The sequence below is a fragment of the Mytilinidion resinicola genome (genome assembly GCF_010093595.1).
Source record: "Mytilinidion resinicola strain CBS 304.34 unplaced genomic scaffold BDZ99scaffold_25, whole genome shotgun sequence".
Lineage (NCBI taxonomy): Eukaryota > Fungi > Ascomycota > Dothideomycetes > Mytilinidiales > Mytilinidiaceae > Mytilinidion > Mytilinidion resinicola.
The window spans coordinates 174,646-189,447 of record NW_022985461.1 but is presented as its reverse complement, the minus strand read 5'-3'; the positions used below and the strand labels follow the sequence as shown (position 1 = coordinate 189,447).

The 14,802-nt window shown below is 46.6% G+C and overlaps 4 protein-coding genes across 4 annotated transcripts; 2 read left to right on the top strand and 2 right to left on the bottom strand.

Annotated features, from left to right (window-relative positions):
- Nucleotides 1-536: 536 nt before the first annotated feature.
- BDZ99DRAFT_452809 (putative DNA repair protein Nse1) lies at nucleotides 537-1,891 on the bottom strand. Its single transcript, XM_033718300.1, has 3 exons — nucleotides 1,547-1,891; nucleotides 906-1,495; nucleotides 537-845 (listed from the first exon to the last, which is right to left on the bottom strand). Exons 1-3 carry the CDS (start codon nucleotides 1,668-1,670, stop codon nucleotides 594-596), a joined length of 966 nt encoding a protein of 321 aa, XP_033570704.1. The 5' UTR covers nucleotides 1,671-1,891; the 3' UTR covers nucleotides 537-593.
- Nucleotides 1,892-1,945: 54 nt separating this feature from the next.
- On the bottom strand, nucleotides 1,946-5,065 carry BDZ99DRAFT_452808 (tyrosine-protein phosphatase-like protein non-receptor). Its single transcript, XM_033718299.1, has 2 exons — nucleotides 3,154-5,065; nucleotides 1,946-3,103 (listed from the first exon to the last, which is right to left on the bottom strand). Exons 1-2 carry the CDS (start codon nucleotides 4,915-4,917, stop codon nucleotides 2,285-2,287), a joined length of 2,583 nt encoding a protein of 860 aa, XP_033570703.1. The 5' UTR covers nucleotides 4,918-5,065; the 3' UTR covers nucleotides 1,946-2,284.
- BDZ99DRAFT_526215 (uncharacterized protein) lies at nucleotides 5,035-5,781 on the top strand (the record flags this gene model as incomplete). The annotated part of the gene is made up of 1 exon (XM_033726118.1): nucleotides 5,035-5,781. One exon carries the CDS (start codon nucleotides 5,035-5,037, stop codon nucleotides 5,779-5,781), a length of 747 nt encoding a protein of 248 aa, XP_033570702.1.
- Nucleotides 5,782-7,328: 1,547 nt separating this feature from the next.
- BDZ99DRAFT_526214 (uncharacterized protein) lies at nucleotides 7,329-9,711 on the top strand (the record flags this gene model as incomplete). The annotated part of the gene is made up of 2 exons (XM_033726117.1): nucleotides 7,329-8,721; nucleotides 8,849-9,711. 2 exons carry the CDS (start codon nucleotides 7,329-7,331, stop codon nucleotides 9,709-9,711), a joined length of 2,256 nt encoding a protein of 751 aa, XP_033570701.1.
- Nucleotides 9,712-14,802: the final 5,091 nt, after the last annotated feature.

Sequence of the window (14,802 nt, the reverse complement as noted above, 5' to 3'; positions counted from 1 at the left end):
TATAATTCTATCTATCTATTTATATAACTCTGTTCTATCTTTCTCTATATTAACTCTATACCTTTAATAAATATTTATTTATTTTATACTTAAATTTAGCCTATAGTAAAAACTAGCTTTAGTTATATAATAGCAGTATCTAGGGGCTATATACTATATAATTTTAAGTAAATTCTATTTTTCTATCTATTTCTACTTGCTTAGGAGAAAGTCTATTTAAAAATCGATATTAGCATTGTATTATACTACGCACTTTAGAATTTAAAGCAAATTCTATTATTCTATTTATTTATATATTTATATTTACTTCTCTACTAAATCTAATCTAATTAGAAACTGGACTTTACTATTATATTACTAGAGTATAGAGCTATAAGCTGCGTGCTTCTAAGCTAATTTCATTTTCCTACTGTACGCAAAATACCACCCAATGCACCACACTTGAAAAAGATGTGTTCTACAGCTGAATTAGTTCACTGCATGGACTGTAACACACGGAGGAGGCCGCACAGATGCTTTAGAAAAAAAAAGCTATATCCCTTTTTAAGAGGGTTGAAGTTGGATAAATCATGTATTACTGCTTAACACAACAATTATTCCTCGTCATCCTCGCTGCTGTCCCTTCCTAATCCGTTTTGAACAATTTGCCTCGAGGATGCTGTGGATCCGTGTTGACGGTAGCTGCCATTTCGTTTTGTGGCTTTCTCGCCCACGAAGTCCCTACCAGTCCATTCTTCCTTACACTTTGGACAACGCCGGGTGTTCGCAGCTTGTGATCTGAACAGGCGTTGTGTGCAAATATCGTGAAGCCGGCATCCGCAGTCGTGGTTTGAACAGCGCTGACCCTAGAGAATAGCAGATTAGCAATCGTGCAGAGTAGGCCTGCGGACTTTGTTAATACTTACCACAGTTACAATCTCCGTACATGCCTCACAATTCCTGATTCTAATGACAGCCTCATCATCGTCGCCCTCTCCAGGCATTTCGTTGTACGTCTCCCTGAGCCAGTCTCTCAGCTCCGCCAACGCACGTGAGCTGAGGGAATAGTAGCCTGCCGCACTCTTCTCAAACCAGCCTTCTTCAACCATATCGTCTAACATTTTCTCTGCTTGTGGGAGTGTGAGGCCGTGCGCAGCTGTACTCTGAGTCTGTGTTCCACCATCTTCGTTGGCAACGGAGGTACGAGGAGGTTTGGACAGGTGCCGCGCCTGCATTCTCGTGATGGCCATGACTTCATGTTTGTGCGTGTTGTGTGTTTCGAACATGGCGTCCAAGACCCGCTTCACGAAAGCGATCTCGTCCGGCGAGTGTGTTGTTGCAAGCTGGGTGACAGCGTCCGAGGTCAGGTTTACGAGCACATAGCTGGTAGAGTGGTCTTTTTGAGATCGTGCTGGTCGGATCTCGTAGTCGACTGGTGCAAGCTTGGAGTTTAGAGTGTGTATGAAGGTCGAGACATCAGGCTCGGTGATGTCGTTAGGGAGGATCTCGCGGTCGTCTATAGAGTATCAGCAGGACGTACCACCATCATATACACATTCTCACTTGCCGTGCACCGATAGAATAGCAGCCAGAATAGGTTTTAGTTCCTCAAAAGTGAGTACGGAATGCGCAAGGAAAGCTTGTAGGAATGCGCGGTGGCTATGGTTATATGGGTCCTCTACGTTGGCCATGGCCCCGAGGCTGTTTGGGAATAATCGTCACAGGTATAGAGTGCGGGCTTCCTTCCTTACTCTCTACGAGCGGCACTTCACCCACGGATGGCCAGGAACGCGCGGTGGACGTCGGTCAGTGGGCTGTGAAGAGAGCTATGATCTGTCGGAAAGAGTTTTTCTCGAATTGTGGAAGATCCAGTGGCTTGTTTGGTGGCAGGAGGGTGAATTGTGAATTGTAAATGTAGAGTATTGGAGGGGTCAGTGAGGCGGAGCGCGTCTTCGCTAAACGCGTGGTCACGCATGAAATAATCTATATACTAGTCTAGTTTTAGAAATTCTGAATTTGGTTACAGTGGCTCATTACGTCGTCGAGTTTTTGTTGTACATAAAAGTGCGCCTAGGCGAGTAGCTAAGAAAGAAACTTGGTCCAGATTCTATGCATTCCACACTGACTTGTGCATGACTGCGCTTCCTTTGTATATAAGATGCTAGGTGCGTTCTGAAGCACATAACGCCGTCCCAATGAGCGAGGAAAACTCAATTCGAGTTGACCAACGTAATCGTCCATGCCATGCCCATCATACCTTCATTCATGATACATCCAGTCGCCTGTTAAAGACCATTATGCATACCTATGCCGACTTTGGCTGTTGTTCGACAAGCCACTCTAGAACGCTTTCATAGCATAACACGAATTGCCGTAAGCTTTGGACCATGCTGAGGCGCTGGAGTCTGAAATCTTCGACCGTTTTTTCGACAAGATCGCTCTCGTCCATGATCTCCGTTTTGCTTCCGACTGCCGAAGCACCAGGGAAGGTATTGCTCTTCTGGTTTGAGTCTACATCCATCGGGGTACCTTGACGCGTGTTGCGCTCCTGTCTTTGACGCTTCAACATGTCGAGAACGCTGTCGACAGTGCAGAAAGTGCCGGTACGGCCGCAACCTGCACTACAATGCACAAGAATGGGCCGGCTGTTGGGAGGATCAGGTCCTGAAGGCTGCCCACCATTCACCTGACGGACGACCGCATCGCATTGTTCGATGAGGCCAAGCAGATGCGCTGGGTGAGCGGGTGCGCCGAAGTCAGGCCAGCTTGAATATTGCAGCTGAGTGATCTCTCGCATGCGCGCAAATGGGTGGTCGGCGTGGGACAATGTAAATTTGCGGACAATAACATAAGGCGAGTCGAAGCTTGGGGATGGGGACTCCTTCGGTGCTCTTCCCAATTGTGGCGGGTTTGTTGAACGCCGCTGGCCCAGCGAGGGTCTGTCTTTACGATGGATCTTAGAAAGTTCTAGCGATGCTCGGTGCTCGCCAAGAAACTTCAATTGCAAAGGGCCATATTGATTGTTTCCCCAGTAGTTATGCGCCTTGACTTGCCCTCCCTCTTGCTCGGCTGTGAGCATAACGATGACTCGCACGTCCTGCTGCCATATAACATTCCAGAAATCCTAGACACGAGTTAGCAAACATCGCTTCTACCAGATGGGGGAGAGCTGACATTAAAGGTAGTAGGTAGGGGACCTTGCGTTGCGATATAACGCTTGTTCGTCCAACTGGCCTGGACGTGATTCGCATTGACATAATCACAAGCACCGTCGGAGACACCCTGTAATTTGACTCTAGAGTGCTCATATGGCCATATGCTGTTGTACCGGTTTTTTGACCCCTTCTCTATACCCGCAATCCGTACCACATTGACTACCTCAGGAGTTGGAGTACCGTAGACTACTTTGCTGGATAAAGCCTCTTGCATTCGTTTCTGCTCTCTCTTTTCGATATGCAGAAACTTATCCGATACGAGCTTCCCATTATCGTGGGTGTCTACTGCCTTTCGCAGCCAACTTGGCAATTCAGCTTCCACTTGCGCGGTCAATGCTGCTGGGTGTTTGATCGGCATCTGGCCGACTCCGCCAATGAGATCCATGTTCTGCCTAATGTTTCCAAAGAAGGGGTTCGCGGCGTTCTGGGTAGCGGGCAACGGACAGCCCCCGACGACAGGTGCAACTGCGGGGCCACTGGAATCTATACTAAGAGGCGAGGACGAAGATGTCGAGCCACTGGAGGAACTGCTTGCTACTAGTGATGGGAACTTGTTGAAAAAGTCCGAGAAGCCGCCTCGTATGATATAAGAGCTGCCCTTCCAGTCCTCGTTGGTGAATTTCTTCAGAATATTGACACAAGCCGCGGCATCTTTCAACTGTGAGGAGTCGGAGTCGTACACTATAATGTATTTGCTGCTCCTCCACCTCTCAAATTTTTCTCTGTGGTCGTAATCTTTAAAAGTCTCGGCAAGTTTCTGGACGTTAAATGAAACTCGTTTGAGGAGAGTGGTCGGGACGCAGAGACTCAAGGCTCCTACAATCCGAGAACGTGCATACTGCGTAGAAACACGCAAATCTAGCAGTAATATCTCATCTTCTGCCGAGTCCAGAAGGTTCACTACATGCTGTGGAGTCACGAAGACTGGACCCTCGACCTTGCCGTCAGACTCAGGATGAGCTGGCAGGGTCTCAGCCCGGTGGTTCGAGAGAGAAAAGGCAAGGTGAGATTTCGACGCGGGCAGGGATGGCCTTTGGTGGCCGGAGTCTAAGAAAGCAACTTCCTTTGCGGATCGTAGCGATTCTTCGGTAAAACTAGCGGGGGAGTTGCGTCGAGGACGGTCTGGGAAGAGCGATGAGTCGGAGGAGAGCAGACGCTTGGGCGATCGGGGCTTCGCGAGGTATTCTACTGCCTTCCCACTTTCAGTATTTGACGACGCTTTTGGCGATGTCGGGAGAGCGGATTTAGGGGACGGGGCGGGATCCGCAGCAATAAAGGCCGGGCGGTTGGAAGGTATCGAGGTCGGTGGCTGGCCTAAGCCAAAATCGGAGAGCCGACCCAAGTTGAATTGCGCGCTGTGCTCAGACTGCCGGCGGAATTGCTCGAACTCGGGGTTCTGATCAACGGGGATGACGCGGGGCGAGGCGGCGACGGTGGACCGCACTTTGGACGTAGGAGGGCTCCAGTTGCCTCGAACGTGCTGCGCAGCGCTCGAGGAGAAGCAGTCCGCGGCCGGGTCTACCGTCAAGCCGAAGTAATTGGGGCTTGGTGTCTGGGGCGTCGGGGGGATGTGGGCCGGTGTTCGACTATCGTGAGGCCGCATCGGCGGCAAAGCTTGGCCTACAGACGCGGGCGTGTTGGTGCGGGCAGCGGTAGGTCTGCTGGAGCGCAGCTGGGGGGCGGCATCGCGCAGGCGGGGGGAGAAGGTGGGCGTGGCCGACATTATCCTCAGGCAGACGTCGGCGAAGTGTTGGCAGCGTGCCGGGAGGCCAGCGGTGGCTGGGAATGCGTGAGGCCGAAGTGGGACATCAAAGAGGACGTGAAGGGCGGCGAGGTAGCGATGGGGAGGAGGGAGAAGAAGAGGGCGTGGCTAGGAGGCGGTGGAGTCGAGATGAGGTTGAGGGCACGCTCAGCTGCGATGACGTCGCGCGGCGAAGCAGGGGCGATGGTCAAAGAACGGCGCAACCGCCGCTGGGCCGGGCACTGGAGGTGTCTGGATGATGGTCTGCACAGCACGCGGAGGGAGGCAGAGTCGCAATTGAAGCAGCGCACGCTCAATCAGGAGGCCGTCCCGCGAGTAGACGGGGATAGTGGGCCGATGGCACTCGCGATGGGCGAGCAGCAAGTTTTTCGTGACGGGTGGTCATGCAGGGTGCAGCAAGCGGGAGCAGGGACCGGCGAGTCTGCGAGATATTTAAGGGTGAGCCTCTTCGTCCTCTTCGTCCTCCGTCTTTCGGTCGTCAGCCAGAGTCAGTCACAGCTTCTGTCCCAGCCCCTCGTGGCATCACCCGCCTCAAGTACCTGGCCGCCGGCTGCTGTCGCACCTGCTAGCTGGGAACAAAGCTGGCTCACGAGTCTGGAACGCCGCCACCAGCGCGGGCCCCTCGGAGCATCTGCAGCTGTCACTGCTGGCCGCCTGCCGCCCAGCATCTCGCGAAACGAGCCCCCGCGAAACGAGCCCCCGCAAAACGAGCCCTCGCGTATACCTCCACGATGGTCATGTTTGCGGTGTAACGAGAGTGTTCTAGACAAGATGCTTCTGACAGGTCGAGATGGTCACGGAGACCCGAGGTTACCCCCAGGATGAACTTCAATGTCGATGTGAAGGTCGACGCTGAGCAGCGGGGCCCAAGGACGCCTCGAAGGCCGTCTCAGATGCATTTGTAAAGCTCTGCCTTAACTATCGATCTGGAGACCGCTGCCGCCATCTGTTTCCCGACGCTAGAGCCGGCATGCATAGGGCGATGGGCGAGAGCTGTCGGACGGCGATGAGAGCTCCTAAACTGGCGAGCAGCCGCAAGTGTCGCCATCCCATGCCAGCTGGAGCGCTCGTGGTCTCGTCAAATGTGGAGCATGGCGGTCGCTGAAACGTCCCTAGAGTGGAACTGTAAGCGCGATTGTTGAGGTGGGCACGAAGACGGTAAATAGATAGCAGAGTCCAAATGCGGCGGTCAAGAAAGCAAGTATCTCTGAAAGCCTGGAATTGGCGCTAGATACGTACGAATGCTCAGGTGCTATCGATGCGAATGTCGAGGTCAACGGGCGGTCAACTTTGACTTCGTCTTCTATAATCTGAAATATTAGCTAGAGCCAGTTCGACTGCGTAATACGGTAGCGTGCTTTAGCAGCGTGTCAGCCCCAAGATACGGCAGTGCCAAGCGTAGACACGCTCACATACAATTTCTCATTTATGCTTATGAGATGCTCATTCGCTAGATTGGTGGAATCTCAAAATCGCAGCGTATATAGGACCGTAGCTCCCCCTTCTATCTCCTAGATAGAACTTCTAAGGAGGCAGATAATTATAAAAGGCTACAAGATGCTACACTCCAAGTTTTAACAGATTTGATAGTTAACATCTGAGGTTTTGCTAAGTAATTGCTAAGCAATCGCCGAGTTCACGCTGAATGCACGATAACAATATACGCTCGAGATGCGCTAACACCTCGATAAGTCCGTGCAATACGCTCTCTGAAGCACGCTACCGTATTACGCAGCCGAACTGGCCCTTAGAATGTCGATATCTCGGACCAGTTCCGTGGTCTTGGCGTCTGGCCCTGGATCGTTGCCCGCAGAGATCGTCATGGCGGCACGTGCGTTGACATCCCGCCGAAGCACGTCGAATGTCGAGTAACAACCTCAGCTTGACCAGCAGGCACCACGGTCGACAATCGTCCTGATCTAAGAGTCTACGCCCAATAGCACATGTCCCTTGTATGCTAACCTCCTCCACGGCGCGTGCTGGACTCAGCTCCTCTTAGGCCGAGCAGGCATCCGCACTCCATCGTCCGGTGTGCAAGGCTGGTCGCCTACATAAAAAACTGGGGCACTTCAAAGTGCTTCTATACCAAACCCCATCACAGGATCAATTGCCGCATTCAATCTCTGCTTACCACAGCATCCTCGAACACTGCGTTTCCCTCTGGCGCTGCTGCTGTAGACGTTCGCGGCAGCGAGCAAGACGGCTGTCCCCACACAGCCTTGCCCTGCCGGGGCTATCGAACGTTATCTCGAGATACAAAACTGCCTGTGAGGAAAGATCTCCGTTCTGTCTGCTCTGCGACCTACTGACTGATCCCAGCTAGCATACCTAGAACCTACGGAACCTACATCAAAGCTGATATATACCCAAGCATGACAGACGCTGCAAACATGAACCGTAAGACGCCCAGGCCAGAAGACGTCCTATTGGAACATCATGCATTCATAAAAGCCTACCTGGGCCCCTACCTTCGAGAACGGAAGAGCACGCTGCGTCGATCACACCGGGCGAAAGACAAACTCACGCAACTTACCCAAGCTCAGTTTCAAGACCAGAGTACTGATATATATGACGAGTTAGTGCGTCGGGAGCAATGGTCGACGAAGGGCAGCTCAAAGGCACACAATGTACCGAGATTCTTGCATCCGAATCCCCTCTATCAGCAGAAGCGCAATGTGGCTCGACGAAAGCTCGCATCACTGTCGCTTGAGAGGTTTCAACAGCAATGTACAGACGTCTTTCACGAGTCAGAGCGGCGGTACCCTCATTTCATCTCGGAATCTCCTCCTCGATCTCCTTGGTCCTCGCGTTCACCTGGATCTTCTGAAGAAGGAGTGGATCGTATTAGCAATAATGCCGGACAAGTAGGGCGCAGAGGCAGTGGAATATCACCGCCAGCAAGCCCCCACTTGCACTCGAGTTCGCGCATGATGCTCCTCGACCTACCCCCGGAGTTGCTTCGCCAAATACTACATACTCTCGATGCCGAATCATTCTACGTTTGCCTCGTGACCTGCAAAACCTTCCGCGGGCATGCTCTGAACTCTAAAGCCCTCCTCAAGGACCAGCTGAGACGCATACCCGGTCTACAAGATTCCGTTTCCGGGAGCCATCAAGATGCAGCAAGCCTAGTCACACTTTTCTCCAGGAGGGCAACTCGACATTTACACAGTGGCGCCGCGTTCCTGTCTGATGTCCACTCCTACCTCCCTACAGTGAAGACCGACTGGAAGAATAGTACCCTCGTTTCCTATTCTGGAGAAGGCGGACATGACCTCATGCTTGCAAACGTCTGTGCAGATACTGGTGTAGTGCGAATCTACAAGATTATTGAAGCCATCCCAATGCTCTCTCATGTCATTGATCCATATGGCTTGTCACTGGGTCAGGGTTCGACGTTTGCTTGGTCCGATTGTGAAGTTGTCAAGCTTGCGGTCTGCGAACCTGACTTGACGTGTTCCAAAGGAGACTTCGTTAATACGATAGCTATTCTTTACCGTTCTAAAAGATCGAACCCCGCTAGGAAAGCAAAGGGGCACCTTTCGTCTTCTCCAGCCCCGATTCGACTCGTCACATACAGGCTAGACGACGAGTTTGGTCCTATAGTTATGGATTGGTTCGAGATGGAAATGGAAACCGAAGAGCTTAACGATGTGGTGGCTGTGGCGGTCTCGAAAGCTGGGACTTCGTTCATATTGACTCGATGGTTCGAAGGAAGACATCCGAAGCATAAATTAACGAAGTACAATAGACGTTGCGATCAAGGTAAGAGATTTCTTCCCGGTACCTTTTCTGCTCCATATCTTAGGGTTGCCGGTCTACCAGTCCACGGAAGATCCGCATATCCTACCCATCCAATTTTCTCTCGGGGTCATTCATGCTAACTAGTCAGCTATTCCACCCCTTACAACTTCGACGTTGCTCGAATCCCACCCAGACGAGATCATTTCCTCAATGCAGGTCAGGGGCAAGAAACTGCACCTCTTCCAGTCTTGCCTTCCTATCCCACGGTGGACGGTCAGTAACATCCGGAGTCGCGCCGAAATCCACCGTCGCAATAACTACCTTCCGGATGATGTCGAGGCATTTAGCTCGCCTTCTCTGGGAAAGGCCATTGCTTTCCATCACCATCATCTTGTCACAGATCCACAGCTCAACGACGGTGCCCCAACGTGCCTAAATACGGCTCTCGAAGTCATGCTCAGACGCGAAGAGCACACTTGCACCACACCTCGTTGGCTTACGCCAGGACGCGTGGGGGCCTTCCTCCTCAAGGCTATCCACTACTGTGCAGATTCCAGCTGCGACACGTTCGATCTGGAGAAAGATTATTCGAATCTGCACCACGTCTTCGTTGCTAGACTTGTCGGTCTGGATTTGTTCAACCTGTCCTCTCTTGGTGTTCGAATGGCGATATCTCCCAAGTCGCATCGCATCGCTATGACATCCTGGAAGAAGGTCCTCGTATGGGCGATTGACACAAAAGCTTTCCTGGATCCCGGTACCTTGCCAGAGGGACCCATACCAGGGGACTACGCATATCTGGAGGGATGTGGATATCGATACTATCAGTCCAATCCACTCGATCAAGAAATGGTTGAACTACATCCCGTCGAATTGCCTGAGGCTGGGGTGGTTTTCGAGCTCGCTTTCCGAGACGAAGACGAGCTTTGGGCATGGACAGATAGAGGCCTGGTGAAATGGAAGTTCGGGCCTAGGGCATGCGGCGGAAGAAACACTGCGATGTTAGAATAGATACCTCCGGCCTGGCATACGTAAAATCTATTGCCAACTATTCAGGTCTGTAATGTTCCTGAAAAGAGATTGATTGTAAGCTGTCTCCATTCCATATGCCCTTAGCCGAGTATGTATTCGACCCAGACGAAACATCGCCCACATCTACGGCTCGCGGCCCACGCTTGCTCTCATTAGCTTTTCATTGTATGCTTTTTCATAAACATGTCCTAGAGATCGTCCCGTTGCCTTTGTTACCTCTAACCTTACGGCCTTCTCCTATGTGGATTGCTTTGGATTGTAAGGGTTGTATCTGCTAACGTAACGTAGGCGATGAAAAGATAAGAAGGTGGTAAATATTTAGGACGAACCTAATTAGCACACCCCGTTTTGCTATGTATAACCCCCCCGGTTTTGCTACATATCACCCCCCTACATTTAGCCTAGCTTCGGCTTGTAACAACTTTGTTCCACTAATTAGGTCGTTACTTAGGCGATAGTAGTGTTAAATAGCAGTCTTAATTTACTAATACAGCACCGGATCTCTCCGCCGGATAAGCAGGCACTGTAACAGCGACCTAGGGCTCCTATTCCCTTAGTCCCCGACATTTAACTAGCCCTCGAGGATGGTCCTCTGTCTATTCTTGAGGAGGCTGTTTATAGTAAAGGCGCCGGTGCAGTAGGAGGATGTTTAGGTGTAAAACCTTCGTATAATAGTGTATATACTTAGCAATTAAGAGGTGGCCATGTAGGTGCTTTCCTGGTTCTAGACTAGTTAGAGTAGATAGAGTAAATAGACTATTGTTGCATCTAATAATTTATTCTTTCCGCTTTACGCATCCGTATAAGAGTTATACAATTCCTTGTATAAGAGATAAGTAAGTAAATATAATTAGTAGAACAATATTAATATAGGCCGGAGCTAGGCTAAATCTAGAGAGGGTAATATATAGCAAAAAAGGGGGTAATAATTAGGCTCGTCCAATATTTCAGTATTAAGGTTATCTTATTTAGTAGGCCTATATTACAAACCTATCTAGTGCAATATTCTTTTAGAGGAAAGAAACTAGCCTATACTAGGGAAAATCTCCCTCTAAAACGGGTAAAGCAAACCATTTCTTCTATTTAGGTATATAATCTACTAACGCTACTATTAATAGCATGTATTAGATGTAGTATAAGAAAATAGACTAGAAAAAACCTTTACCCCCTAAATAGGATTATAATCTACTATATATAAAAAGCAGTGTCTTAGCCCTAGTAAAAGAGATAGATTAGCTTAGCTAAAGAAAATAATATTTACAGGTTTTAGTATTCTTAAGAGGAAAGCGCTATTTATAGTAGTAAGTTAATATCCCTAGTATATAAGCTTTACCTTATCTATAATCTAATATAACCTACTTTATTATTTAGTATATAGTGCCCTTATTAATATTTTATATAATATATTAAGTTATACCTATCTAAAGATTAGTAGTTTTACTATTTATTAGTATATAAAGCTTAGTATAGTATATAAAAAAGCTTAGGAAAAAAGAAAGAAAAAGCTATAGAATCCAAATATATAACTTTAGCATTTATAACTCCGTATTAGACTTTTAATAGTGCAATCTTTACTACTATACTATTACCCTTATACTATATATATTAAAGTAAAATATTAGGTTTAACTAACTAAGCTAACTATAACTATAAAATAATAGTACTAAATATTAGAATATAATAAGCGCTATATTGCTAAGCTTCTAGAACTATCCAGAACTAAATAGAATTTTATAGAAAGATTTTTTTATAAATTAACTATATTTATAATATATAGAAGTATCTAGGATATACTAGTATAAGTATTATAAACTATACTTTTAAAGTATAGAGAAACTTCTAGTACTTATATATTTAAGTATATAGAGGCCCAACCTCTATAAAATAAAAGAAAATCTAATTCAATTAATTCAACTTCTATCCTGCTACCGCTCTATTTATTGATCCTTCCTATAACGTATTCCACAAGCGAGCCGTCCACCCAAGCGAGCCGTCCACTTCATCATGAAAACCGGCCTCAAACGTTAATTGCTCCACAACGCCAATAGATATCAACTATATACAACTTGTAGCCTAATCTGCAGCAACCTCTGCATCATTTTTGCACGTACGAATGTTATGCCCTAGCTCGCCGCAGCGTCCACAGCGCCGCGCGCTCCCGCCAGAATCTGCCCCGCCTTGCTGCCTTTTGCTTTGGGCGTCCTTATCAAGCCTTTGAGCAGCTATTTGAGAGCCTGCTTCCATTGTTAGAGTTCCTTCTCTCTGGATCCGCTTCTTTTTGCGCGCCTTGCGCTTTGTGGCGGCTTCATTTGCCTTTTGAAGGCTGGCAACTGTATCGCGCAGTAGCGTGGCTTGATGCATCATCGTTGCAGCACCTTTGGAAAGGCTGCTAAGCGCATCAAGAATTGCTGTAGGCGAGCTATTTTGATGCCTTTGAATACGATCATGAATTAAAGCTAATTGAGAGCCTAGCTCATAAGCGTTGCTTGGTGTTTTTAATTCCCATTAAGCCTTCACCACGGCAGGAGGCGACGGCGTACGAAGCCGAATATCAAGCTTTAAGAGCACTGCCTCTGGATTAAGCGGTACAAGGCCTGCGCCTTGAAAGCCTGCGCAAATATTGCTCTTTATAATTAAGTTGTAGAAGGCTGCTTTAAATACTGGCAAGAACTCTAGCTTTGTGACGTGGTTAATGTAGTAGCGTATTAAGTCCTTAATTTAGCGCCTGTATGCCTTTTTTAACGGCGCAAAGCAGCTAATATTAAGCGGCTGCAGCAGGTGCGATAAATGCGCTGGCATGCAGAGAGTAATAATATTATTCTCCTTGCAAATCTCTTTAAATTCAAGCGAGCGGTGGCTCTTGTGGCCATTAATAATTAGCAGCCGATGCGTGCCTATAGTGCGATCCTTTATATGCTTATTAAAATGCTGCAGCCAGGCAATACCAAGCTTATTTATCGTCCAGCTATTATTGCTTACTGCTATAACCCAGTCTAGTGGTATATTATTGCCCTCGTACCATGCAGAGAGGTGGTACTTACCCGAAAAGATAATAAATGGCGGGATAGCCCATCCACAGGCATTGACTCCTTGGATTATCGTCGTCCATTCGCGATCGCCTGGCTGTATTAATTTTGGACAATTGCACCGCTCAGAGCCTGTTACAACCACGCCAGTTAAGATAACGCCTATTTGGAAGCTAGCTTTATTAAAGTTGTGTATATCTTTATCCAGGATGCTATACTTTGCTTTTGTATTGCGTACAAGCTTAAACCAATCGCCAATTGCCTTTGGATCCTCGCATAAAGCTCTCTAACGATTGTACTTTCAATTGAATTGTGTTTTGAGCTTAGGTGTTCGCTTGACAAAGTTCTCTGGCCAGTTCTTGCCAACGTGGCCGGCGGCGCGCTCGGCGAGCAATTTGTTGGCCATCTCTCGTACAGCATGCAGGTTGGGCGGAAATCCTCGCGAATCCAGGTCGAGTATATGTTGAACAACAACTGATTCCTCCAGCTTGGAAAGCTTCTTCGAATTAGGCTTAGAATCGCGTCGTGGGGTCGTTCCAACGCGTTGATCTCGAAGTGTGCTTCTGGGTACGTTATATGTCGTAATAGCGCGCCGTTCGCTTTTAAATTGCTGCTGATTGATTGCTGCGATAGCCATGCATATTCGACCTTCATTTTGTATTGATTGCACGTTGTGTTGTCGACGCATGGTGGTTGGAAGTTGACGCGTCGCGTTTTTGTGATGAAGTGGACGGCTCGCTTGGGTGGACGGCTCGCTTGTGGAATACGTTACAACTTTTACACTAAAGATAAATAGAGGACCGACTATTTTATAGAATAAGGCGCTAAATATATAAAGACTACTAGGAATATAAAGAGAAATAATTTTAGCTAGTATACAGTTAGATCTAGTATAAAGAGAAAAAGATAGAAGAAAGATAGAAAATAAGATAGATAGATAGATATAGATATTATAAAAAAGAAAAGAATAAGGTTAAGATTAAGTATATAGGGGACAGTATAGTATACCTTATATTAGCCCTGTTAAAGGTATAGAGTCGATGTAGAGAGAGATAGAACAGAGTTGTATAGATAGATAGATAGAATTGTATTGCTTAAGTTTTTCTTTATATCGACGGCAGCGGAGTTGCACATATATATATACGTATAGCATTGTAAAACGTCCTCTAACACTTCTGTAACGTTATCTCACTTTTCCTGTTCTAAACGTTTACTATATCACGTTTAAACGTGCATAGTTTTAGTTATTTTAAGAGCTTTATATATAGGAATATAACGCTTATGCTATTATAATCCTTACAAGCCCTGTATTTACTAAAATAACTAGAAATAATTTCTATAGCTACTAAGCTAACTTATAGTATTATAGCTTTTCCTTATAATGTCTAACTAACGTACTATTAATCTAGCCTGCGATCTTCTCTAGCAGCTTTACTAAAGTAACCTTAGCCTAATTATACTTAGGCAAGCTTATTAAATAAAGCTTTAGTTTATATTTAATAGTGCTATAGTATCTTTATAGCCGCCTATAGTTAAAAAGTTAAAAAAAGTATTATTATAAATTATTCCTAAACCCTTTACTATAATTCCTAGCCTTTTTTAATATAATAATTATAAGTTTAGTAATACTATTCTATTATATATATATAGAACCTATATAATTTATACTCTTTCTTAACCCTACTATTATATGCTTAAATATAGAGTTTTCTTATACGTACTTATAGATATAATAATAAATTAGTTATTACGCGTTTACTTATATACTACGCCCTAAAGTTATATATATTACTATCTATTCTAATAAGTTTTTATTTGCGGTTAAATATTATCCTTTATAATTTAACCTAAAGCGGCTAATAAGATATTTTTTAAATACTAAGCTATAACAGTTTCTACTAGAATAGTAAATATAAAAGATATTAGTACAGCAGGGTAAGTTCTTAGGGTTTATAAGAATGGACTTATATATAAAAAGGAGATAGCTAGGGTAATAAGGGATTATTATTATTAAATTTTATTGCGCTGGTGTAGCTCCCGTTAG

Excerpts from the sequence above, each read along its gene's own strand:
- BDZ99DRAFT_452809 (XM_033718300.1), bottom strand. The coding sequence starts at position 1,670 with ATGGCCAACGTAGAGGACCCATATAACCATAGCCACCGCGCATTCCTA. Across the intron at positions 1,496-1,546 it reads TGCTATTCTATCGGTGCACG|ACGACCGCGAGATCCTCCCT; the intron begins GCAAGTGAGAAT and ends GATACTCTATAG. Across the intron at positions 846-905 it reads GTACGGAGATTGTAACTGTG|GGTCAGCGCTGTTCAAACCA; the intron begins GTAAGTATTAAC and ends GCTATTCTCTAG.
- BDZ99DRAFT_452808 (XM_033718299.1), bottom strand. The coding sequence starts at position 4,917 with ATGTCGGCCACGCCCACCTTCTCCCCCCGCCTGCGCGATGCCGCCCCC. Across the intron at positions 3,104-3,153 it reads CCCTACCTACTACCTTTAAT|GATTTCTGGAATGTTATATG; the intron begins GTCAGCTCTCCC and ends ACTCGTGTCTAG.